Source organism: Meles meles, chromosome 7, assembly GCF_922984935.1.
Source record: "Meles meles chromosome 7, mMelMel3.1 paternal haplotype, whole genome shotgun sequence".
NCBI classification, from domain to species: Eukaryota; Metazoa; Chordata; class Mammalia; order Carnivora; family Mustelidae; genus Meles; species Meles meles.
Genome location: NC_060072.1, coordinates 51,671,583 through 51,697,053, shown reverse-complemented (window position 1 = coordinate 51,697,053; position 25,471 = coordinate 51,671,583). Strand labels below are relative to the sequence as shown.

General features: G+C 36.2%; 1 protein-coding gene across 2 annotated transcripts in view; it reads left to right on the top strand.

The window, feature by feature from the left end:
• Positions 1–25,471, top strand: part of MSRB3 (methionine sulfoxide reductase B3) — a 164,831-nt gene that overhangs the window by 5,343 nt on the left and 134,017 nt on the right. Inside the window, exon 2 of one of the 2 annotated variants that reach the window (XM_046010783.1) lies at positions 24,418–24,544. The exons of the other annotated variant lie outside the window; for it this stretch is intronic. Coding sequence (XP_045866739.1) covers positions 24,469–24,544 — 76 coding nt within the window. The 5' untranslated portion in view covers positions 24,418–24,468. The remainder of the gene's footprint in view (positions 1–24,417; positions 24,545–25,471) is intronic. 2 annotated transcript variants of the gene reach the window in all.

The following is a 25,471-nucleotide window of genomic DNA, read 5'->3' as shown; positions in this document are numbered from 1 at the left end:
AAGACCTGAGCTAAGGTGATAGTGTTGGGATTGGAGAGATGTTGCTAAGGTAGATCAGATAGAAATAGACAATTAATTGGAGATGGGGAAAGAGAGGCATGACTAAAAATGATGGGAAGATGTTAAACTTGGGTGATTGCAAGAATGTGCACTCAGTAAGTTTGTGGGTGGGAGTAAAAAATGAATTTTGTTTTAGATCTTTTGCATTTGAGGTGCTGGTAGAACATTCATGTTGAGATAGATGGGTAGTCAAGTCAGAAATGTGAGGTTGTGACTTGGAGAGATTGGGGCTGGAGATAAAACATGTATGAGGAAGGAAGACTAAAAATAAAAGGGAAAAGAAAGTATTTGTTGACTGGTGGAAGAGCAAAAGCACAGGAAAAGCATCATCATCGGGAAGATGCAGCTTCTTCTAGCTTTGAACGATGGCCCGTCAGTATATGGCATTCTGTCCATGAGCTTTCCTTGTTTGGGGGACGCCATGTACTCACTCCATGAACAGTACGTGGGAAGCCTTGAACGAAGGATCCTGCAGCCAGAGAGACCTTACCAAACAGAGAAATTGTTGCTGCTACTTCCCATCTTAACTTCTTCAGTGGCTTATCTTTCTTAAGATAAAGGACTAACACTTTCAGTGTCTTCATCATCACCGTGCCTTGCTTTTCTCCGTACTCTGAGCTTCTTACAAGTGGTTCATTTAGCTTCAAACACACATTTTACTGTCTCCTCCTCATTCCTCCCTTTACCTTCCCCAAGAATGTGAAGCCAATATGATTCCCATCAGATGAAGTACTCTTTGGCTTTTTTTTTTTTTCCCCTGGTCCTCTATGGGTACTTTTTATTGCCATGGTCAAGTTCTTATCCACAAGACAATTGTTGACAATTTCCTAATCTATAATAAAAACTTTATAATAAATCACATTCCTACCTCTTTCTTACAAAATGCCTTTTATTTCTTCTCTCTTCAAGTGTTGCCTACATGGTTCTCCAACACCTGAGTTAGTCACCTGGGCCACCATACCTTGCTCTGTGACTCTGGGCGATGGTAGCCTGGAGCAGCGTTGTTACCTGGCGTTTGTGACTGTGTTAACCTAACTGAGTGCTGTTTATCAGGATACCACAAGCTAATTTTTTGATACCTGTCTTTCTGAAGGAAATCAGAGGGAATTTACTTCATTGAAGGGCTTTATTTGCATAAACTGCAGAGGTTTGTAAAGTATGGAGGTGACTGCAGGTGAAATAGAGAAATGGTGCCGGTGTAGGAAATGTGCTTGCAGGGCCTAGCTTCCTGATCAAAGGGGTATCATGATTCTGTTTCTAAGAATAGTATTCACTTCATAAGATTTGTCTGAAATGGCATATTTATGTTCAGTATAGAGTATTAAGAATAATTTCTGACTTGATTAAAAGAAAGGAACCCTCCCATATGCTAGTAGTTGTGTTTTTAGTAGCTGTTGACTGAGAAAATACATAATAGCAAAAACCTACTATAAAAATTTTAAATGAGTTTTAAAAAAAATATGAATGCATTCTCACATTGAGAAAGTATACATATGTGGAAATTATGGCTTATAGAGTCTATAGACAGCTTGACTTCTTGCTTTGTGAATACTCTCAGGGAGGTTCCGGTCTCAGGGTTCAGTGGCTCATTGTCACTTTAGAATATGGAGGGGAATTTTGTTTGAAAATCTGAGCCATGGTTGAAATTTTGGAAGGACAAGGAAATTCTTTTCAACATCCTCTAGGAACACCAGTTGCCTGTTTTATGCCGGGCAATGTACTTTATGCTAAGACTGGGCTGTTAAGCAGTCTCAGGGATTAGTATATGAATATTTTTAAAGATTATATTTTCAGATATATAAGCATCATTCTTAGGGCCATATTCCTGTTTTTTAGGATAAAATTTAGTAGGTGATTTTCATGCAAGTATATACCTACAGCAATCTCTGTTATGGCCTGTCTTCTATTACAATAAATTACACAATGAATCTTTATGGTTTCTCAGGTCAGTTTATTTTCTTTAAAGGAAAAAAAACCCTGCAAACAAAACAAAACCAACCAATCCCTCAGCACATATGTTAAGTTTAAGAGAACACTGAAGATAAGCCTGTATTACATTTAGAGTCTTTAAAAAATATCAGGATAGTTTTTGTATAAATCAACAGTCCTGAGTTTTATGTTTGTCCTTTCATTTCTCTCATTTATGTTGTATTTGGTTATCAGAGAATCTGGGCATGTTTGGGGTTGGGAGACATCTACGGTGACTGTTAGAGGCGGATATTTTGTCTTAGATTAGTGGTGTAGAGCCATATCTCCTCGTTCATAGTCCATTATGTAGGATGACAGTTGAAGGACCACAGGTTGTCTGGGAGCCCTGGTCACACAGTAACTGAGAATGAAAGGTGCATACACTGAAGTCCTTCCTGATACCATCTAGTTAGATCACTGTAGAGAGCAAGGAAGGGCATGGTTGAAGGTAAGGGATCTGCAGAGCCAGTTGAAAAACTGAAGGCTCATTAGTATATTTGCATCCTTGTGTATATGTTCATGTTGCAAAAGAGTCAGTGTAGTGTGATGAAAATATTGGAGAGCAGATCAGAAGACTGGGTTTTCCTGGTCCTATTCTTCCATGAAGCATTTACACTCTCTCTGCCTCAATTTTCAGATCAGCAAATTGAACCAAGTGGACTGAGTGATACCCGATGTTGTTTTTACTTTAAGATGCTGTCTGTAGTCTTTGGGTTGTCTAAAAGTCTCTAAGTAGCTTTCACAATTTTTAATGGAAATGCCATGATTAATAAATTATACAAAATTGTCTTCCCTTGTTATGTTTGGTTCAAGTTATCTATTTTGTGGAAGTATAAATGTTATTCTGTGACTAAGATCTGATGTTTGAACTTTGTAGCCTAATGTGCTCAGTAATTTGATCCATGGGCAAAGTTATATAACCCTTCTAAAGATCCAGTATTTTTATTTAGAGGATAGATTGCTGTGTATTAGAAGCATCATATGAATGAGCCCATTCGAAGTTATGGCCTTAAGGACTCGAAACTATGTTGGCTGATCTAAATGTATAGTTAAGAATTGCTTATTTGGCTTCATGATGTATCTCAGATGGGAATAGTCCTCTTTTAGTCAGGGTACACTGCTAGTAGAATTTGCTTTTGACCGTCCTAGAAATAATTTTAATTCTTAAAACTGGTTAATCTGCTCTTATCATTAAAGAAGAAAATCTTCTCAATTGAGCTGTAAAGGAAAAGAAAAAAAAAACAAACTTTATTGATTTGCCAGGGGAAAAAAATCTTCTCTTGCCTTTATAATGTATTTTTTTTAAGATTTTATTTATTTATTTGACACAGAGAGAGAGAGATCATAGTAGGCAGAGAGGCAGGCAGAGAGAGAGGGGGAAGTGGGCTCCCTGCCGGATGTAGTGCTCGATCCCAGGACCCTGAGATCATGACCTGAGCCAAAGGCAGAAACTTAACCCACTGAGCCACCCAGGGCTTGCCTTTATAATGTATTTTTAAGTTTTCCCCCTTTTGAATAAATATTTCACATGCACAAAAAGAATATATAACACCTATATATAAGACATAAAGAATGATTTTTAAAAATCTAGGTATTCTTACTCAACTTTAGAAGTGGAATGTTCAAGTTGCCTGTGTGACCTTCCTTTACACCTGCCCTCAGCTCAGAGTTCCCAGTCTTGCATTTTGTGGTAATCACTTAGCACAAGTGATAAATAATACACTCTTGCTCTTTTTTCCCCCACTCTTACTTTTTTTTTTATAGTTTTGCCATAGATGTACCTATCTCTACATAATTTACTATTTACTTTTACTATTTACTTTTTAAGCTCTATCTTAATGCTGTCATCTGCTGCATAACTTCTGTGACTTGCTTTCTTCCTCCATCTCATTATATTTGTGTTATCCATATTGGTGTATGTAAATCATTTTTAAAATATTAACATTTCCTTTATTTTCTATATATTTTTCTACTTTTTATTTATTTCTCTGCCTTTCACATTTAACAGTTGGGGTGCTTATATTTTCCGATGGAGTCAAATCTGTTTTTTCCCCATTGCTTCTAGGCTTCATCATCCATATAGTGAATAATAATAATAATAATAATAGTAATGATAATAAGAATAATAGCAAATACATACAGATGTTACTTGTTTTTTTTACCATTTGTGCCAGACGCTAGTTTAAGTATTTACTGTTTACATATATTAAATTATTTAATGATCATGACAACTTAATCAAGGAGGTAGCTATTATCACAAGAACTCATATATGGAGATTAGGGCCTGAGGTGCAAGGCATTCAGTAATTTGAATGACTGTGATTTAAATCTTGGCATTCTGACTACAGAGTTTATGCTCCTAATCATTGCAGTATTGTGACTCCTATGTAGTCTTTTCTTTTAATTATATTTTTCCCATTTAACTTTTAAGGATTAAAGTGTTTTGTGACTTTCAAAAAAGAATGACCCTAGTGTAATCCTTGAGTTGGTTCTCCTGCACAACACCAGTTGTTTAAGGTCATGTTATAGTTTAATTTACTTCATGGTTAGACCATGAGTTTTTCATGCAGGTTGTTTAAAATTCTCTGGGATTTATTATTGTTTCCCCCCTCCATTAAAAGGAAAAAGAGTATCTTTTTAAAATTATTTTTCTAAAATCTTTCAGTTTTTTACTTTGGTATGTGGTTTGGAATTGATTTCATTGGTTTCTTGTGCTAATTTGGGCCAGTTTCTTCATTTTTCAGACAATGACATCCTTTTTAAAAAAATATTTCTGTGACTTTAAATGAACCACTTAATTTTCCTGAGCCTTGGATTTCCGAACTAAGTTGCATTTGCTTGGTATAATTATTTCATTAACCAGACATATGTAATTGCTAATCAGAGTCTCCTTTCAGTGTAAAGTAACCAAGGACAATTGTGAAGAAAAATAATTAAATAAAGGGAAGTTCTTGAGAGTGGTTGGAAACTAATGATTTTCCCTAACCCATCAAATTGCAGAACAAAAAACTTCAGTATAGAGAGTAAAATCCCTTTTGACTGTAATTATCTGTGCCTTAGTTTCTTGTATAACTTTTTTCCCTAGATGGATTAATTTTCTAATTTTACTTTTCTCTTACATTGTGAGTTTATGATGTTTTCAAGTTTTTCCAAGGTCTTGGATAATCTCTTACTATCCTTTATTTAAACATGCTGAAATTTCTCTTATCTTGTAAAATAAACAAAAGCCTACTCTGCTTGTCATCATCCTCTCTGACCAAATTGTTTTACACGTTGTTTATGTCCTTGCTGTCTTTATTTGCTGTCCATCCAAAAATATGTGTTAAGCCCATGCTACATGTCAAACACTAACTCATCTAATCTCTGGGGATGCAGTATGAGCTAGAGAGACTAGGGACTTCCATTTTCAGTTTGCAACAGGCATGGCCTATTGTAGAAGGAGTGAGAAGACCATTTTGTGGTAGGAGAAGGAGGGAGGATGGTTAGAGTTGGGGTCAAAGAAGGTGGTGAGATCATATGGGGCTTTTAGACCACAGTGAGGAGCTTAGGTATTATTCTGCATGATGGAAGCCATTAGTGAGTTTTAAGCAGTCAGTGACAAGATTTGATTTGCATTTTAAAATAATCAGTCTGACTGCTGTGTGGAAAATGGCTTGTAGGGGCCAAACGGAAGCAAGTAAATCACTAAGGGCTAGTTTAGTTGATAATGGTTTGGACCAGAGTGCTAATGGCAGAACTGATGGATTGGATGTAGGGTCTAAGAGAATGAAAAGAACTATCCATGCTCTTCCACTGAAACTGCTTTGATTGGAGCCGTTAATGGTGTTCATATCATTAAGCCCAATGAACTCAGTTTGGCTCTATCTTCAGGGCATTTGATACATTGACCATTCACTTCTAGAAATGGTCTTTTCTACCAATTTGTAATACTGTTATTGTTATATATGTGATCCTAAACAAATTAATTAAATTATCTGTGCCTTAGTTTCTTCATTTGTAGAATGGCAATACTATCGTTCCTACCACATAGGTTGTTGTAATTGTTAAATGAGACAATATATGTAGATTATTAGTTCAGTGGTTTCCACAGAGTTCATTCACAGTAAATGTTAGCTAGCAACACCCTTATCATTGTCCTAATTATCATCATCATTAGTATTCTGGGATAACACTTTCCTTGACCTCTCCCTTCTTTGGCCAGTGCTCCTTCTTGGCCTCCTTTGCTAATTCTTTCTCCTCCATCTTACCAATAAATGTTGAGTTTCCGCAGAGCTCTGACATTTTCTTTTCTCGTTTTACACATGTTCTGAGGCAATCAGAGTTACTCCACGGCTTCAGTTCCATTTGTATAAAATTAACTCCCCATACATCTACCCATAAGCCAGATCTGTTTCCTAAGCCACAGTCCTCTGTATCACTTGCTTCTGTATTATATCCATTTGGATGGCAGTGTCTTAGGCACCTTCAACATGTCGAAAACTAAAGAGTTTTTCCTTTGCCCAAACTTAAGCCTCCCCTCTTGTTTCCTAACTTACTAAATGGTATTACCATTTGCACAGTTGCTTGAGCCAGAACTGAAGTCCTCCTAACTTTTTTCCTTATTCTCATGTGCTGTATCAAGCTTTGGCCTAGAATTATGTAATAGCTTCCTCGTTAGTCTCACCGCTGGTCTTAATGCCACCACCATCCATTTTACAGTGACTCCTTTCTTTTTAGGACGGTGTTCCGTATTCTTAAAACACCTTCCAAGATTTGCTGCTGCTTACTTTGTCAGCCTCCTCATCTCCCTCCTGTACTCCTTATCTATACCTTCACGCCTGCTCTGCTTTCCTCACCCCTGCAGGCTATATTCATTCTTTTTTTTTTTTTTTTTATCTAGAAGAACTCTTTTTTTTTTTTTAAGATTTTATTTATTTATATGATAGAGATCACAAGTAGGCAGAGAGGCAGGTGGAGAGAGGGGGAAGCAGTGGTTTCTGTGTTGAATTTGCTTTTATATTTCATAGGGATTTGACAGGTTGACATATTTTAGGTTCTGTGACCTTGAAAAAGTGTTCAAAACCATCATTGAGCCTAAACTAATCTAATTATTAAATTAAAAAAAAAAGGATCAATAGCATTTGACTCTTCTCTGCAGAAAGAGTTTTGGATTCTTTTTTTTTTTTTTCCTGCTGTGCCTTTGTTAACTAAAGTGGGGCTGTAGATCCACATGCTTATTGTGGAATTGTTATTTTTATATGTTCTCCCTTAAAAGAATTATTTTTATCTTTTTCATTTAATTATATAACATCTGCATTTCGTGATTACCACCATACTTTTTATACCTCAGCTTTACAATTCTTAAGGATATTTTGGTTCATATATCATTTGGCTAGAGTCCATCCTTAAGGTCTTTTTTCCCCATTGCATGCAGAATATATGCATGCGTATTTCTGGAGCTCTCCTGTTATCTGAAGGAATTACAGAGTGTTATATAACATTTAGCCCTTTTTTGCAAAACAACATTTAATAAAGAGAATCCAATAAAGCACAATTAGGAAGCTTCAAAATGCTTGTAGAATGACTGAAATGCAAATAAAGTGTAATTATGAAGTAAAAAAGTTGCTAGTGTTCTGTTTAGAAGAAGAACCTAAGAGCAACAGAATTTATTGGCATTCAAATGACAAATTAATATCAGTCACAAGGCTAGTACTTGGGTTTCAGTACCTCTGATGCTGTAGATAATTCTCAGTCATGATGCAAAATTAGTTATAAATCTGAAAACAGTTTTATTCTTTGAATGTGAGTGATACTGTCAGTTTTAGTTCAATATTTTCTCTTATTGAGATGCTCAAATTAGAATTGACCAGAAGTTTACGTTGTCAGGTTCCTGTTATATTAATACATTTGCCTTATGCATGTATGAAACTAGATCACTCTATATGATCAACTGAAACACTTGATTGTAAAACTTGAAATTTTTGTTTGTCAAAGATAATGATTTTTTTGGCAGTCACTGAAACATAATTGCTATAATAGAAAAATTAATCTCAAATTAATCATAGCTGAGTTGTCTGTTAGAAAACTGCATCATTCTAACCCTGTGCAAAACTAAGCTAATTAAACCTTGCCACATATGCACATACGTGCACACATACATACACATGCTCTCTTTCACTTGTTGTCTCTATCTCTACATGATATTTCTTGCTTTTCCTCCTTGGAAATGGGAGTAAAATTCACTGAGCAGTCTGCTAATTACTTTCAAGAACATTATTTCATTTAACCCTTCCAAAACTTAATGAAATTAGTGTTGTGATAGAGTATGTAGGTAAGGAAACAGGATCAGAGAGACTAATTTGCTCAAGATTTATCAGCTGAGCTAAGTGATGGAGTCAGAATTTGAACCCAGTTCTGACTCTTTCCTATATACTACACTGCCTAGATACAACATAGGACTCTAGGCCTATGGGAGCTAGGACATTATGCACAGAGATGGGGGAAAACAGAGGAAGTGACATTTGAGTTCTGTTTGATGAAAACATTTATTGAGCCTTTATTTTACAATGGTTGTGTACCACTGACTACTCTCAAGGAGTTTATAGGAGAGGCATACATAAACCTGAAACTCTAACATACAGTAGTAGGTATAATAATAGAGGCACTGAAGTAGGAAGTAGTATAGGAGAACAAATAATTCATTTTCTAATGGAAGGGATGAGGAGATGGGTGTGGGGACCAGCTGTAAAAGAAAGTTTCCCTGAGGAGGTGATATCTAAACTGGGTCTTGGAGGTTAAAAATGAAGAGTTCATTCCTTATATGATGAGTATGTGGGTGGCATGGTAAGGGTGGAAAAGGTATGTGGGAAATGATCAAGAGTTGGCTATCATCAGAACATTTATTTATTTATTCAAAATATTCAAAATATACTTATTGAATGCCTGCTGGGGGTTAGTCGCTGTGTGAGATACTAGAGACAAAGTAAAGAACAAGAGAGTTCATGGAACATATAGCATACCAGGGAGTGTTGATGACTGAAGTGTTACGCAAGTAGGAAAAGAAGCAAGCCAGGTTTGTCTTGAATGCCAGGAGAGATTGGCTGAATTTTCCCCTGTAGGTGCCAGTGATCATGGCAGCACATGAGGCAGGGTATTGACATAGTCAAATTTTTGCAGCAGTAGGGAGGGTGGATGTGAGGCGAGTCAGGTTAGAGGCAGGAAGACCAGTAAGAGGCCAATACTGTATATTAGATGAAAGATAAAAAGAAAAGGATATATTTGAGCAGTATCTTGGAAATAAATTTGGCAGCACTTAGTGTCAATTGGATATGAATGCTTAAAGTAGAACATAATTGAGGATGACTCCCAGTTTTGAAGTTTAGTGGCTGGGAGTAGTTTTTAACAGGATCAGGAATACAGAAAGAATAACAAATTAGTAAAGAAAGAAACAAATTGAGTTTGCCAGTTATAAATTGTTAAAGAGACAAATAAACAAATTAATAGTTTGAGACGCATGTGGGATACCCAAATTCTTCTTCTTCCTTTTATTTATTTAATAAATAAGCAGGGCTTGAACTCATTTCTGTGAGATTGAGACTTGAGCTGAGGTCAAGAGTCCAACTCTTAACCAACTGAGTCAGCCATGCACGCCCCAGACTTTTAAAAAAAAGATTTAATCACCTAAAATTAATTTAAAAAAACCCACTAAGGGACAAAGTAGAACATTTTGCAAATTATTTTATTTCTTTTGCTAGATGATCACATTCATGGCTTCGCTTCTCTCCCAAAGGATAGTTGATGGAGGCCATTAAAGATTTATCTTTCAGTGTAATAGGACTTCATTTTCATAAAATTTTCCTTTATCTACTCCATCAGACTCAAACCATAACTTATTCCATCATGAGAATTTTATTTCATAATTGTTGTACTTCCTGCAATAGAAAGTAAACTTGGAGGGAGGAATGCTAAAATTCTAGTACAAGAGCAAATATTTATTTGCAGTTTCCAGTGCTAACACTTTCTGTTTTCCTGGAATGGTGGCAAAGTTCTAACTTAGAACATTTGAAACATGGTTTAAGGACACATATTTTTAGGCATTATATTCAACTCATTAAAAATAGTCTTGTAGTGATAGATATAGATACTGTAGTTTATAGTCCCAGGCGTAGGATTTAGTCAGCCTACATTAGCAAGTTTTTCTTTAGATGAAATGGTCTGTTGAAGCATTCCATCTTTTTTGCACGTATAAGCTTTATTTTTATGAAAAACCTGTACATAGTTCTTGGTACATGGGAACTTAAGATGAAAAGCAGCCGCCTTCAACTCCACCCCTCCCCATCTCTGTCTTACTCTTCTGGAGTAATGTTTTTAAATCATGCTGGTAGTTCCCTAATTTTAGTCAATATAGTTTTAGCACTATATTCTTGATTCATCTATTTTATACGATATCAGTCATGAAAAGTAAGGGTATATCTTGGCTCTTTCTTCTCTAGTCTGTCTACCACTGTTTACTGTTCTATATTGACTTTTAAATTTCCCTATTGTTCACTTTTGTAACAATAAATAATATATTTGCTCATCAGCTTTTGATAGGCGACCTGCCAAGCAGTTGTGACACATATTCCAAGGAGAGTGACTTAAATAAACAGCAGTTTATTTTTCTCCACAGTAGCCCACTGTAGGTGATAGACCACAGTTGGATGGATTGGTGAATAGCTTTGCTTCATGACCTGTTGAGTCCGCCTTCCCCCTCAAATAGCTTCCATTTCAGGGTCCAGGCATGCTGCTACAGTTGTTGCCGTTCCCCAGAGCAAGGGCGTGGCTGAAGTAGTGACTTTGTCTCTAAAGGAGGAGATTCGATCTTTCTTGGCTTATATTCCATTGGCCCAAACTGAGTATCCTGGTCTCAGCAAGGGAGACTGAGAAATGCAGCTGTGTATTCAGCTGAAATTTCAGAGGGTTCTCTTATTAACACAAAGAAGGAAGAATGAATCCAAGGGTCAATTAGCATTTTCTAGTCCAGTGTATCTCCTGACTACCTTATGAGATGAGGGTCCTGGTACTCATACGCCTTCCTCTACCTTTTTTTCTGGCCTTCTGTACATTTCGTTAGCTACATAACTTTTTTTTTCTTTTAAAATGTGATGTTACTAGTGTTTACCTTCTCTTCTGAAACCACATCCAAATCTCTGTATATAGGTGATCTGTAAAAGTGTATATTGTTAATTCCATACCTGTTGTTCACTTATTATTTACTTTCAGATCAAAAAAGTGATCTATTGCTATAGTTCCTTCTCCTTAGATCCGGTGATCTCTGTTCCACGGGGAAGGATATATATTTTTCCAGCATCATGGCAAATGGATTTTTTTTTCTTCTTATTTTTTCATAGATTGATTAAAGTCAGGGGACTATATTTCTAAGGTCTGCACCTGGGCACAGACCTATTTATTCAGTAAGAGAAGCAGCACTGAACAGGGAGCTTTCAGTCATTTCAGGAAATGAAATCTTTGTATTCATTTTATTGTGACCAGGAACTACTCAGTTTTATAGCTGAGTGAAAGCTTTATTCTTGAAGAGTTGGGGCCCGTTTGTTATCTCCAGGTGATCCAGGGTGAAGTAGATCTTTCCTAGCCTTTAATATCTGAATATGAGAGGAGAGCCATGTTTTCTTACTCTGAATATGAGAGGAGAGCCATGTTTTCTGACCAAGGTAAGAATATCTTTGGGGTATTTAGGGATGAGAGAGATTCTGGGCTTTTCAAGATGGTCTCATTGTCTTTGACATTGGATTTCTCATCCTTCCAGACCCTGTTATTTTCCCAAACAAGGACAGCAGTCTGGAACGCAAAAGTCCCTGCCTTTGGGAAATTTTTCCTGTGGTAGAAGAGATTTAACACAGACTTCAGTTCAAATCCTGGCTCCATCATTTACTGACCCTATGACCTCAAACAAATTGTTCTCTGAACCCGAGATTCAGCTGGAACACATAATCCCCAAATCCCAATGGCTTAAAACACTGAAGTTTTATTTCTTGCTTGTATTGCATGTTCATTGTCAAATGGGGGACTCTGCCCATGTCTTCTTACTCCAGGATCATGGTTAATAGAGCAGCCAACATCTAATTATAGAACATTGCTGGTCACTGTTGGAGAGAGAAAGAAAGTTCTGGAGAGTCTCACAGTAACAATTAAGTACAGTGACTTAGAAGCGACACACATTATCACTTATGTTCACCTTATTGCCCAGAACCAATGACACGTGGTCTCACTCAATCACAGGGGCCAGGAAGTGCATTGCTAACTTGCCTGAAAAAGAGAGCCAGAAATGTTGGGCAAATAGGACTAATCTACGACATGTAGGAATGCTTCCCTCAGGGTCGATAAGAGGATGGATATATACCCACATACAAAATCACCTAGTACAGGGGCTCAAAAATGATTATCATTAATGGTAATATCAAGTAAGATGTATGCATGCAAAATAGTTGAATAATATTTTAAGGTGCCACTAAAGATTCTTTCTTGTAAGCTACTATTATTACGATGTTTATGAAAGTGCCTGTAAATTAGAACACAGTGTGCAAATGCAAGTTCCTGTTATGCAGTAGATGTTAGAAGATGCAGCATTAGAGCTGGATTCAGGGTTGGAGCTAGAGCTTTACATGGTTGAAGTTGTAAGAGTAGGTGAGATCTGTAAGAAAGAGATTCAACCATGAGGAATACAGAGGGCTCTGAAGGGATACGTCTGGAGCAAAATCTGTTTGAAAATCAGAAGCAAATACAATGTGAGATAGAGAAGTGATTTCCAGAAAGGGAGGAAGAAAATGATGCTGTGTAGTATCATAGATAAAGTCAATGGAGAATGTTTTCTTTTTTTATATATAATTTGTAAAAAATTTATTTGACAGACAGATCACAAGTATACAGAGAGGCAGGCAGAGAGAGGGAAGACAGGCTCCCTGCTGAGCAGAGTGCCCAGTGCGGGGGCTCGACCCCAGGACCCTGGGATCATGACCTGAACCGAAGGCAGAGGCTTTAACCCACTGAGCCACCCAGGCGCCCCAAGAATGTTTTCAATAAAGAAGGTCAACTATATAAAATGTCATGGGGCAACAATGACGTTCAGTTCTGCAAATTCCATGGGTGGGTATTAACAAATAACCAGTAGAGAATGTTACTTAAGAGAGGAATAATAGTATTAATTTAGAGGTGATTGTGTGCCATGTTCTCCTGTAGTAGCAGGCTTGCAAAGAAGCTGTTATAAATTCCATGTTTACAGCTGAGATTTTCAAAGCTCAGAGCAAAACTTCACATGAAACCTAACTAATCAGTGAGAAAGTTTGGATTTGAACTCACGTACTAGAAAAGCAAAACAGAACTGTACTGTGTAAACACAACAAAATGAAACAGTCATACTGAAAAATTCTGAAGGCATTTTTTTTGGTAATCAAAAATGATTTATGTGGGCTTTGCTTTCTTGTTGTTGGCACTTTTTAAATGTTAAGAAAGACTGTTTAGATGAAACACATAGATAATGTAGAGGCTATGAGCTGTGAAATCAATGTACATTTTAGAAGAAAAAGATTTGTGTTTTATATTGGAGATAGAAGTCATAAAATATTACTGTGAGAATGAACAAATCCCTGTATTTATTTATTTATTTAAAGATTTTATTTATTTATTTGACAGAGAGAGAGACACACAGTGAGAGAGAGAACACAAGCATGGGGAGTTGGAGAGGGAGAAACAGGCTTCCCGCCAAGCAGTAAGCCAGAGGCGGGGCTACATCCAAGGACCCTAGGATCCTGACCTGAGCCAAAGGCAGACGCTTAACAATTGAGCCACCCAAGTGCCCCAAATCCCTCTATTTAACTAGGTGCTTTTCAAAACATGAATCCTGAAAAAAATAGCATTTTGTAAAGTTACAATTAGCATCAGAAGGTGGACTTTTGTCCATAATTCTATTTTAACTATACTATTGGTATACCCTAATTGACACAGTGTGACCTTTGCATTGTCAGTATTAGGTACAATTCTTTATTTCCTTTTCTTACTTTTTATGTGAATTGAATAATAGAGAAAATATAGATGCTGTAGTTTGTAGACAAGAGGGATTTTAGCCTAATATTTTCTCCAGTTGGCTGTCTGACCTTTGGTAAGTCTCTTTGTCTCTGTTTTGCTGTTTACAAAATAAGAGGTTTGGATCAGTTCATTGTTTCTCCCACCTTTTTTTCCCACTGAGATACACATGATGGGTGATATTTCATGAACAACATACTCACAGTCATACGGCAGATTGTGAATATAGACTTGAGGAACAGATGGTCTAGGCTGCACTTTCCTGGTGTGAGTTCTAACTCCACTCTTCTCTCTCCCACTCAAGAATTCATGTCAGACAACTATCATATGATCTCCCTGATATGAGGACATGGAGAAGCAACATGGGGGGGTAGGGGGATAGGAGAAGAATAAATGAAACAAGATGGGATTGGGAGGGAGACAAACCATAAATGACTCTTAATCTCACAAAACAAACTGGGGGTTGCTGGGGGGAGGTGGGATTGGGAGAGGGGGAGGGGGCTATGGACATTGGGGAGGGTAAGTGCTATCGTGAGTGCTGTGAAGTGTGTAAACCTGGCGATTCACAGACCTGTACCCCTGGGGATAAAAATACATTATATGTTTATTAAAAAAAAAAAATTTGGAAGGGGAGGTGAACCATAAGAGACTATGGACTCTGAAAAACAACCTGAGGGTTTTGAAGGGTCAGGGCTGGGAGGTTGGGGGAACAGGTGGTGGGTAATGGGGAGGGCACGTTTTGCATGGAGCACTGGGTGTTGTGAAAAAAGAATGAATACTGTTACGCTGAAAAAATAAATAAAATGGAAAAAAAAAAGAATTCATGTCAGAAAACAAAACGAGGGTGACATTGTTAAAGAGATAACTCTAAATACATCCTAGTTGTTTTCTTAAAAACCTTATTTTGATATCTTATACTTTGTATATAAAATATACTAGTATATTTTGTATACTATCTTATACTTTGTATATAAAATATACTAGTATATTTTGTATATATTTTTGTATATATTTGTATATATTTATATTATATATATAATATATATAATATATATATAAAATATACTTAATATATATAATATATATATAAAATATATTTTATATATATATAAAATATACTAGTATTTTATATATTTATATACAAATATATAAAATACTAGTATATTTTATATATATATAAAATATATTTTATATATATATTATATATATTATATATATAACATACTAGTATATTTTATATACTAGTATATTTTATATACATATTATATATATAAATCTATATATAAAGTATATAAAATATACTAAGTATATTTTAACCTTATACTTTTATATCTAAAGTTTTAATTTTTAATAAATTACATGTGAAACACCTCATAAATAATATTTTACTTGTGGTAGGTGATGACTTCATGTTCAAAAATTGATGTACTAGGTGTTCTTCAAAGATTTTTTTTCCAGTTCTAAATCTATTTAATGATACAATTCTGTGACCCTCAAGCATTTCCAAAAGGTCTAATTCTTTCCAAAAGGTCTAATTCTTTGACAGGCTTTTATTAATAGAAATCACATGAATTAATAATGTCATGCATATGATATAGGTTGAAAAATGTTGAATTTATCCACGAGTTAACTATCCTTTTCTAGATATCAGTAATTCAAAATTTGTTTTCTTTTCCCTTAGTAGGACATAGACTTTTGTGTATTTCAAAGATTGGTGCTGAGAAAATTGGGCTGTAGTACCCTGATCATTACTTTCAGAAATCTGTCATGACTATCCTCTTCCCTTTGATAAAATAGTTTTAAATTTTGTATTTGTCCACAGATTAGAAGAAATAGAAAATGTACTAATTACCTCGAGAAGTAGTAAGAAGTCTGAAGAGACTACTGATACTATTTTCTAACCATTTGTTGTTTCTTAAACATTATAGGATGAATTATACATGTATTTCTCTGTTCATGTTCATATATTCCACAAATATTTATTGACTATTTGCTGTGCTGTTGCCCAACAGTGTGCCAGACTAGCAGTTCTTTTTTTTTTTTTTTTAAGATTTTATTTATTTATTTGACAGAGAGAGATCACAAGTAGACAGAGAGGCAGGCAGAGAGAGAGGGGGAAGCAGGCTCGCTGCGGAGCAGAGAGCCCGATGCGGGACTCGATCCCAGGACCCTGAGATCATGACCTGAGCCGAAGGCAGCGGCTTAACCCACTGAGCCACCCAGGCGCCCCCAGACTAGCAGTTCTTAAAGTGTGGGCTGATGACCCTTGGAGCCTCTGAGACCCTTTCAAGGGAATCACAAAGTGAAAACTGTTTTCATGCTAAGATATTTTTCTCCTTTTTCATTGTGTTGACATTTGCAGTAATGTTGGAAAAGCAAAAGTGGGTAACACTGCTGGTATCTTACTGTGAATCAAGGTGGTGGCAACAAACTTTATTAGTAGTCATTCTATTCTTTATTAACATACACATGGAGGGAAAAGCAATTTTCACATAAGAATGTCCTTGATGAAGTAGTAACATTTTTATTAATTTAATTAAATCTTGACCTTGAGTACATATCTTTGTAACATTCTGTGTGAAGTAAGGGAAATACACTTTTATAAAGGGCTTCTACATACCAAAGAACAGTGGTTGTCTCCAGGCAAAGCGCTTGTGCAATTGTTTGAAACACAATTTTACTTGACGGAATGACCAACAGACAAACTGTGGTTATTTAGACTTGGATATTTGGCATGCATTTTCTTAATGAATGAAGTGATTCTTTCACTTTAAAGAAAACAGTTGTCAGTATTAGTTGGCAATGGTAAATTCGAGCTTGCAAGGTAAAAATAAAATTTTGGAAAACTTATTTTTACCTCTGTGAGCTTGTTTGACAGCTTCTCAGTACTTAAAGACTCTTCTGGTGAAATCAGTGGTGATATTAATGAATATGAGTTTTGATATTGATAATGAAATGTGTCAACTTATGAAAGATCTGCATAACCCAGTAAACCAACATTTTTTAAGTGAACATTGCATGATGTTACAAAATCATGCGGTCAGAGGATCCTTTCAAAATGCAAGATAGAAAAAGAAATGAAATCTTGGCATTTGCGACGACGTGGATGGAACTAGAGGGTATTACGCTGAGTGAAATAAGTCAGTCAGAGAAAGACAAGTATCATACGATCTCCCTGATATGAGGAAGTTGAGAGGCAAAGTGGGAGGTTTGTGGGGTAGGGAAGGAAAAAATGAAGCAAGATGGGTTTGGGAGGGAGACAAACCATAAGAGACTTTTAATTTCACAAAACAAACTGAGGGTTGGCGGGGAGGCAGGAGAGGGAGAGCGTGGTTGGGTTATGGACATTGGGGAAGGTATGTGCTATGGTAAGTGCTGTGAAGTGTGTAAACCTGGTAATTCACAGACCTGTACCCCTGGGGCTAATAATACATTATATGTTAATAAAAAATTAAAAACAAAAACAAAAAGCAAGATAGAGCATTAAGTTTTAATGTAATTGTATGAAACATTTATTGATAATAGTTTCAGACTATCATTTGTTGAGTTTTGATGTAGTATCAAAGAAAAATATCTACAATTCTCTGAAAAACTTACTAAAATATTCCTCCCTTTTCTAACAACTTCCCTGAGTGAGGCAAGATTTTATTCGTATATATAGTTAAACCAAAAGAACATATCACAACAGATTGAATGCAGAAGTAGACATGAGAATTCCGTTGTTTTTGTTAAGCCAGCTATAAAAGAGACTTGCAAAAATAAAAATTCATGGTTTGGATAATGCAGTTATTTTTCACTAAAAATGTCACTTAAAATATATTTTTAATTGTTATTTTTAATGGAATAAGCAAATATATTTTAAAATTACTCAGTTTTAATTTTCAATATAGTAAATATTGATAGGTATAACCATATAAACAAAAGACCTCTTGAGTCCTTGATAGTTTTTAGGAGTGTAAAGAGATCCTGAGATCAAAAGCTAAAAAAATGACTAATCCCAGCTATATATATATATATATGTATATATATATATACATATATACATATATATACATATATATGTATATATTTTTTATTTTATTTTTATATTTTATATTTTATTTTTATATTTTTTTAAATTTCTTTAAGCAGTTTTTTTGGGTTCCCAACACCCCCATATCCCTGCCACTCCCTCCCCCAAAGTTGGAAGGCAGCTATGCTCACCACTATACCTCCAACGTCCTCCCCCAAAGTTGGAAGCAATATTTCTTTCCCTGGGGGCGCCTGGGTGGCTCAGTGGGTTGAAGCCTCTGCCTTTGGCTCAGGTCATGATCCCAGGATCCTGGGATCGAGCCCCACATCAGGCTCTCTGCTCAGCAGGGAGCCTGCTTCCACCGCTCTCTCTGCCTGCCTCTCTGCCTACTTGTGATCTCCATCTGCCAAATAAATAAATAAAATATTTTAAAAATATATATTTATTTCTCTGCAATTCCATATATTTTATTTCTACCCCTGTTAAGGTATTTAGGGCATGTGTTATGTTTCCATCTAGGCTAGTACATTTTTTGAGAGCTCAGCCTATATCTTATATATCTGCATATTCATTTCCTCTTAACACATTGTTTTCCATAGGAACTTATGCACATGAACTGAGTAACTTTTATAAATTCCTTATCTTAAAAGTGTGATCTCTAAACGGTTTGGAAGATTGATTTAGAATTCTGAGTAACCAGAATTCTGGCTGTTTCTTACAACAAATACAAACAGATCTTTGCTTAACAAAAGGGATGCCCAGTTCTAGCTAATGGCATGTTGGTTGAAAGAAGTAAATGACTGATTGCACAATTCATTCCACAAACATTAGTTGAACATAAACTGTACTAGGCACTGTGCTGATAAGAACAATATTTTTATTGAACTTTATAGTAGACATTAGATTAGCAATTCCCAAGTGCTGGCCCATTTCTTCTTTTCATAATGAAATGAGAAAGACAACAATAATGAAAAATAATTTCCACACGAAACTAAATATATTCTATTCAGAAGATTGTTTTCCTAGTTCTTGGTGTTAACAGTCTTTCTTTTCTGATACTATGGTGAGATTAGAGTTTGGAACTTTCTGTTTTTATTTTGTCCTTCTTCGACAAAATTCAAATTTGTCAGCTCTCTGTTGACCCCAGTGGTTATCAGGGGATATTTTACTAGCCTGTGGAAAACCACTGATGTAGACATTCCTTTGGCATTTATTGGAAAGAGACATTTGACCTTTAGGTTTGACACTTTCAATCCACTAGGACAATCATCTCATTTTTTTCTGGAGCTGATGAACAACTTTGTGAGTTCTCTGGATTCCCTGCTTATACCATCTTTCTTTGGCAGTTTATTGTTTAACTGCAAGGAAAAAAGTAAAAGGAAATAAAAATAAACTCAAACCAAAAAACCAACAAACTAATTTTAGCCAACTTTTTGGATGGCAGTTTTGGGAGGAAAAAAGGTGGAGAATTTTTTTTTTCTTAACCAAAATAGAACATTTGAATGATCTTTGGATCTCAAGTCAGATTGCATTTTCTAATTCCTACCTCTTTATAGGAATTGCTAATTCCTGTGAAAGAACCACCTAGTTTTAATTCAAATTATCATCTTTAAGCACCATTAGCAGTTGAGATGGCAGAGAAGTAAAAGGTGGGAAATGGTGATCCATAGAATCAGTCATAGATGTAGTCATTCTCTCACTCAGTACATAATGGCTGTTGAGTGCCAGGTACTGGAATACAAAGATGAGAAAGACACCATCCCTCTGCTCAGGAACTGTATAATCTAGAAGAGGAAGACAGAGACATAAGCAATCAGCACCCTGAAAATTGTTGTAAGGGATGTAATCACATGCTTGGTCCCTCAGTGGGGACCAGAATGGGAGAGGTTAGGAGTGGTAACAAGGAGAGTAAGGATACGGAATTAAGAGAGATGTGGAGGTTTTCCTATGGTCAAAATCATTTGAGAGGCACCAGTTGAGACAAGTTAAGCAAGTATTTACTAGAAAACCTCTTGGATTTTTTTTATTGAGTAACATTTCCACAACTCGTTGACTACAGACTTGTTTGAAAGTGTATCTCCTGTTTCCCAGAACAGGTGTTGGGAAACCTGGAAATATGCATTGGAGAATCATCAAAAAGTTTTAATCAGAAAATTAGACAATTATGTATTCTAATTCTTTTTTTAAAAAAAATATTTTATTTATTTATTTGACACATAGAGATGGAAACAATCAGGGAGAGTGGGAGAGGGAGAAGTAGGATCCCCACAGAGCAGAGAGCCCGATGTGGGGCTCCACCAGGACCCTGGATCATGACCTGAGCGGAAGGCAGATGCCTAACTTACTGAGTCACCGAGGTGCCCCAGTATAATTCTGTTCTTAATACATAGTGTGTTACTGCTCATTAGGTCTTGTTCAGCCAGGCTTTTAAAACACCAAATTATTTCCAAAATGATGTATTGGATATTCTGGGAAATTAGAAAGATGCATAGGACATGTGTCTGGCATTAAAAACATAACATGTTGATCATTTATAAATGTTATTCTTCTATGTGGAATACCAAAGACAATTCAAAAGTGAGAAAGTTGGGGACAAACTCAGAGAATTAGAGATTTTCTGAGTGGTCCTCACTCAGTGCTAATTTCCACAGGGTGTTTAATGCTAATTCCTTCCTCAAAGATTACCAGCCCTCAGATGCATGTGCTTCTCTTGCCTCTTTTTGGACTGGATTGTTTCTGGCTGGGGTCCTCACCCCATGGCTCAGGGAGTATAAAAGGAAGAAAACTGCCAAACTAAAACTTCAGGTTTTTGGGGGGGGGGCATGGCGGGTGTATATAGCTACTGGCTTTTTTGGCCTCAAAAGTACTATATTATCAACATATTGAAGCTTTGGTATAGTGAAGGGAAGTCAATTCTAGGCATGTTTTGGAGATGTCCTAAAGGTGTGTCCAAGAAGTTGAGAGAAAAATTTTGAAAGTGAAAGAAAAAAGGGAAAGTTGCATCTGGTGGAACAGAGAGAGCAAATGCAGAAATCTGAGAATGTCTCAGACTGTGTTCTTCCTTAATGCCTTACTTGTTTCACTCAGTGTTATGAGAGAGAATCTTCAAATATTCTTCTTGAATTAATTGAATCCTTATGAAATGTTTATTGTTAGTCACATTATCTAGTAGGGACCCATAGAGTCAGAGGATTTAGAGTGAGTTGGTCTAGCCTCAGGCTTTTCATTGCCAGTTGTGTCATGGTCAAGAGCTCTGGTCCTGGAGCTCCATGGCCTGTGTTCAAACCTGTTAAAGCATTCAGTCCAGTTAAGTAAGAGCTCTGTGTCTCAGTGGCTGTAGGATTTTAGTCAAGTTACTTGACCTTCCTATGCCTCAGTCTCTGCATCTAAAAATGGAAAATGATGTATGCATTTCATAAGACCCCCGGGCTTAAAAGAGCTAATAAACTGAAGTGCTTAGTATAGTGCCTGCCACATGCTAAGGGTTTCATCGACGATTATCCTTAGGAAAACTTTATCTTACCATTTTTGTTAGAGTGATAATTTACTGTGGAAATGCATCAAAGAGTAGCAAGCTTTGTGGCTTCAAAAAGATTCTGTCTTTGGAGACTCTAAGCAGGATTGGGTGTAAACCAACTGTTAGAAATATCTAATTTCATAATTTTAAAATATAGCAAATATTTGTACATGTCAATAGCTAATAATAGCTAACATTTGCTGAACGTATACTATGTGCAAGGAGTTGTTCCAAGTGCTTTTTACCAATTCGTTTATTTTGAAGTTGAGGGAACTGAGGCACTGAGGGGGTAAGCAGTTTGTCCAAGGTAACACAGCTAGTTAGGGGAGGGCCAGCATTCCAACCCAGGGCGTCTGACCCCAGAGCTCACACACATCCACTGCAATGGCCCATCTTTTGTCCAAATGTGTTCTGTATTTTAGATCACTGTGTCAACATGTTTAATTTCATTTACTGCAAACATATATGGAAAACATTAAAAATTAATTGTGTTAAATCATTTCAGCATAAAGATTTTTTTTTCTGTTCTAGAGAGGGTTGCTCTTGGCATCACATGTTAGAACCATATTAATAACTATGATTCTTTTGTTCCATTGATGTATAAGATTTCACCAAGGTGTTCAGATGCATGTGTCCATTTTTTAGAATGGTTTTTCACTTTACATTTTAATGATGACATATTTTCAGAATAGTGTGTAAGTAATGTCACTTTACATGCATTTTGCAAAATTAGCTGTTTTTTCTGCTATCATGAGGATTAAGGCATTTTTTAAAAAATATGGTACCCTACCCTGTGAAATGTGTGCTTTGTAGGATTTTAAAATAGAGAACGTTGTAATGAACATGCTTTTTGCATTCTTCAGTGTAATAAGACTAGACTGCTCTAAAAGTTACCGATCATTTTAGTTGCTGCACTTTCTTGGCGCCAACTAAGGTAACAGTTTATGGGTTCTCTTTTAAAGAAAACCGGGCAAAACTGATTCGCCACTAGGTGGAGCCCTGGCTATTTGGGTAGCAATAAATTCAAGAGCCTGGACGTTAAATCATGCAGTCTCATCACGCTGGAGGGCCGAGGGCCCCTGGTATTCGAAGCCCTCAGCTTTTAATTGTAGAATGCATCTTTGTTCTTTGCCTGACCTGCAGAGTGACATCACTCCCTCTCTTCCTGTGCGCTGGCTTTGACACAAGCCAGATGGCTGAGGCCATCGGTAGGCGCGCAGGCCGCCTGGTACAGCAGTTGATGAAACAGAATAGGAAGACGTTTTATGGTTAGCTGTGGGAGCACAATGAGGCTGCAGCTTTGCTAAGTAATTACATTTATCGTGCACACTTTATTCCTCTCAGAGAAGGTCACAAGGAAAAAAATGCATTTTTATTTACAGTGTTGTGAGGTATAGACCTTTGATCTTTTATTAGTCAGTAGTCTGCTCCAAAGGAATGCTCTTTTCCCTGCTCTGCAGTCACTCGTGAAAATGACATGTTTATTTATGTTTAATGGTTCTTTTCAGCTGTGCATTGTGATACTTACCTTCCCTCTTCCTCCCTTTTGTCTCCAGTTAGTAACACAAAAATGTTTTAATTTTGTAGTGAGTTTAGTTTGGAGAAGTCAGAGTTCAGGTATGTTAATACAAGCAGATTTCTGTCAGATATACTCCAGAATGATTTGGTAAAATATATTACTGTTTATTATGTGTTGTTCTTCAAGGATGTCAGAGGAGACCAGGAACAGACTTTTATTCTGGGGGGATGAGGGCCAGGAAATGGATAAGACATTCATTTTACATCCATTTTTGGACATGTAGTGGTTACAGTCATTTATAATGCCAATTTAAAATAAGTTATTAAAAGTTAGTACTAGTCTAGTTTTTTTCCATTTTCATTTGAAGTTAATCTTTAGCAATTGAAAGGTTGTACAAAACTTGAAGAAAATCCTGACTGAGCTTTTCTCTGAAGTTTAACACTCATACAATTTTGAGATTCTTCCACATAGATTCATTTCCAAAACCTTTACAAATATTTTTACCTTTTTAAAGGTTAGGTTGTAAATATTATTCACAGAATTGACCTTGAAATTATAAATGATAAAATCAAATGAAAATTCATATTTGCTATGCTTTGCTCAAACTTAACACTTTCCAAAGTGAAGTCTCCAGTTGTCTATAGGTTATTTGGTTCTCTATTAAAAAAGAAAGAAAAGAAAAAAGAAACTCTAACAAAGCCATCTCTTAATCTTCCAATATTTTACGATCTTCTCCAGGGAGGGAGATTTACAAATAATTGCTGGAAGGAGGCAGCATGGTGTAAGGAAAGAACAGAGCTTTGCAGTGAGATATAACAGGGTTTTCTAATCCTTTTTCCACCGGTTATTTGCTTTGTGCCCTTGGACCTTTGAGCCTCGATTTCCTCACATATTATTGGGGGATAAACGTACCTCCCAGGTTTATTGTAAGAATTAAATGATACAATGTGTATATTGGGCCCCAGACAGTTCCTGTCACATGGTACGAACTCACTCCATAAATGCTAATTCTTTTCAAATGTTTCAAATTTCGTCTCTTTTCTGACCTCTTGCAAAATGTGTTCACAGATTACACTTTTATATTGTGTGTATTTTATTCATAAGATATAAATAAGTCTGGGTTGAAAGTAAGCTCATCATCTGAAAAATAGGCATTTGAAATTTATTACCACCGTGTGTATGGGTTCAGTTCCAGATAAAACCGTAACCATCAATTGCGCAATGAATGTGTTTAATATTTGTGATGTTTTAATTGGTTTTTGTTTTCTTTTCTCTCCTACTCAGCTCTTGCCCCTGTTCTTTGCCTCTCGTTCTGTTGGTGAAGATATCACAGTGATGTCTGCATTCAACCTGCTGCATTTGGTGACAAAGAGCCAGCCAGTAGCCCTGCGAGCCTGTGGGCTTCCCTCAGGTTGCTGCTTCTTGTCCTGTACCTAGTGAGGGCACTAGTCTGGGTGGGTGTTTCTGCTGCAGGAAATGATACACCAGAATGCTTTGCTAAATTCCATTTTCTTTCACTTGGGCCCTAATTTGAAGACGGAAATTGGTTATAAATCACCACTCTACTTTGAGTAACATTCATTTCCACAATCCTTATAACCCTTGGAAACATTGTCCAGTTTTTTTGCTCAGTCTATAATTGTCACTAGTATTTCATGATATCTTCTTGTTCTTTAATGCACACTACACATCTGAAAATCATAACATTCATAAGAGGCTGGCAGTCTTCATAAGAAACTGCCCCAAATCACACAAACAGGATATTCGTCTTGTTCAAGGAGAATGAAAATGCTTTTCATTCCACATGTGGCCATTACTTTGGGAAAGGAAAAATGCAAATGAACAACTTTAGTATAATAAAGTTACTTATTTATTTTAGTTAAAAAGAAATGATGTTCTCCTTAACAATGATGAAATAACAACAAAATCAGCTTGTGTCAACTGGTTCTTAATTTAGAACCACTATAGTTTTTAAAAATGTGATTCTAAGCATGTACACAAGTGGGGCATGAAAGTCCAAAATTTCAGTGTGTGCCTATAGCATATATTTAATATTTTAATTTTATTATGAAAATCACAATGGCCAGATATTTTCTGTGAACATTATTTTCAATATTATTTATATTTTATATTAATGTACATAGCTCTATTACTGTCTTGTATAGAGAATTTAATTCCAACTCATTAAATACTCATTGAATATTAACTATGTGTGCCAGGCATTGTGGAAGCAGCAAGGATACAATGATAAACAAGATCAAGCCGATTTCTTTCACTAGCTCAAGATGGAAATGGCATTGTGTGAGGACCTTTGAACCTTATGGTGATAGGACTAAAT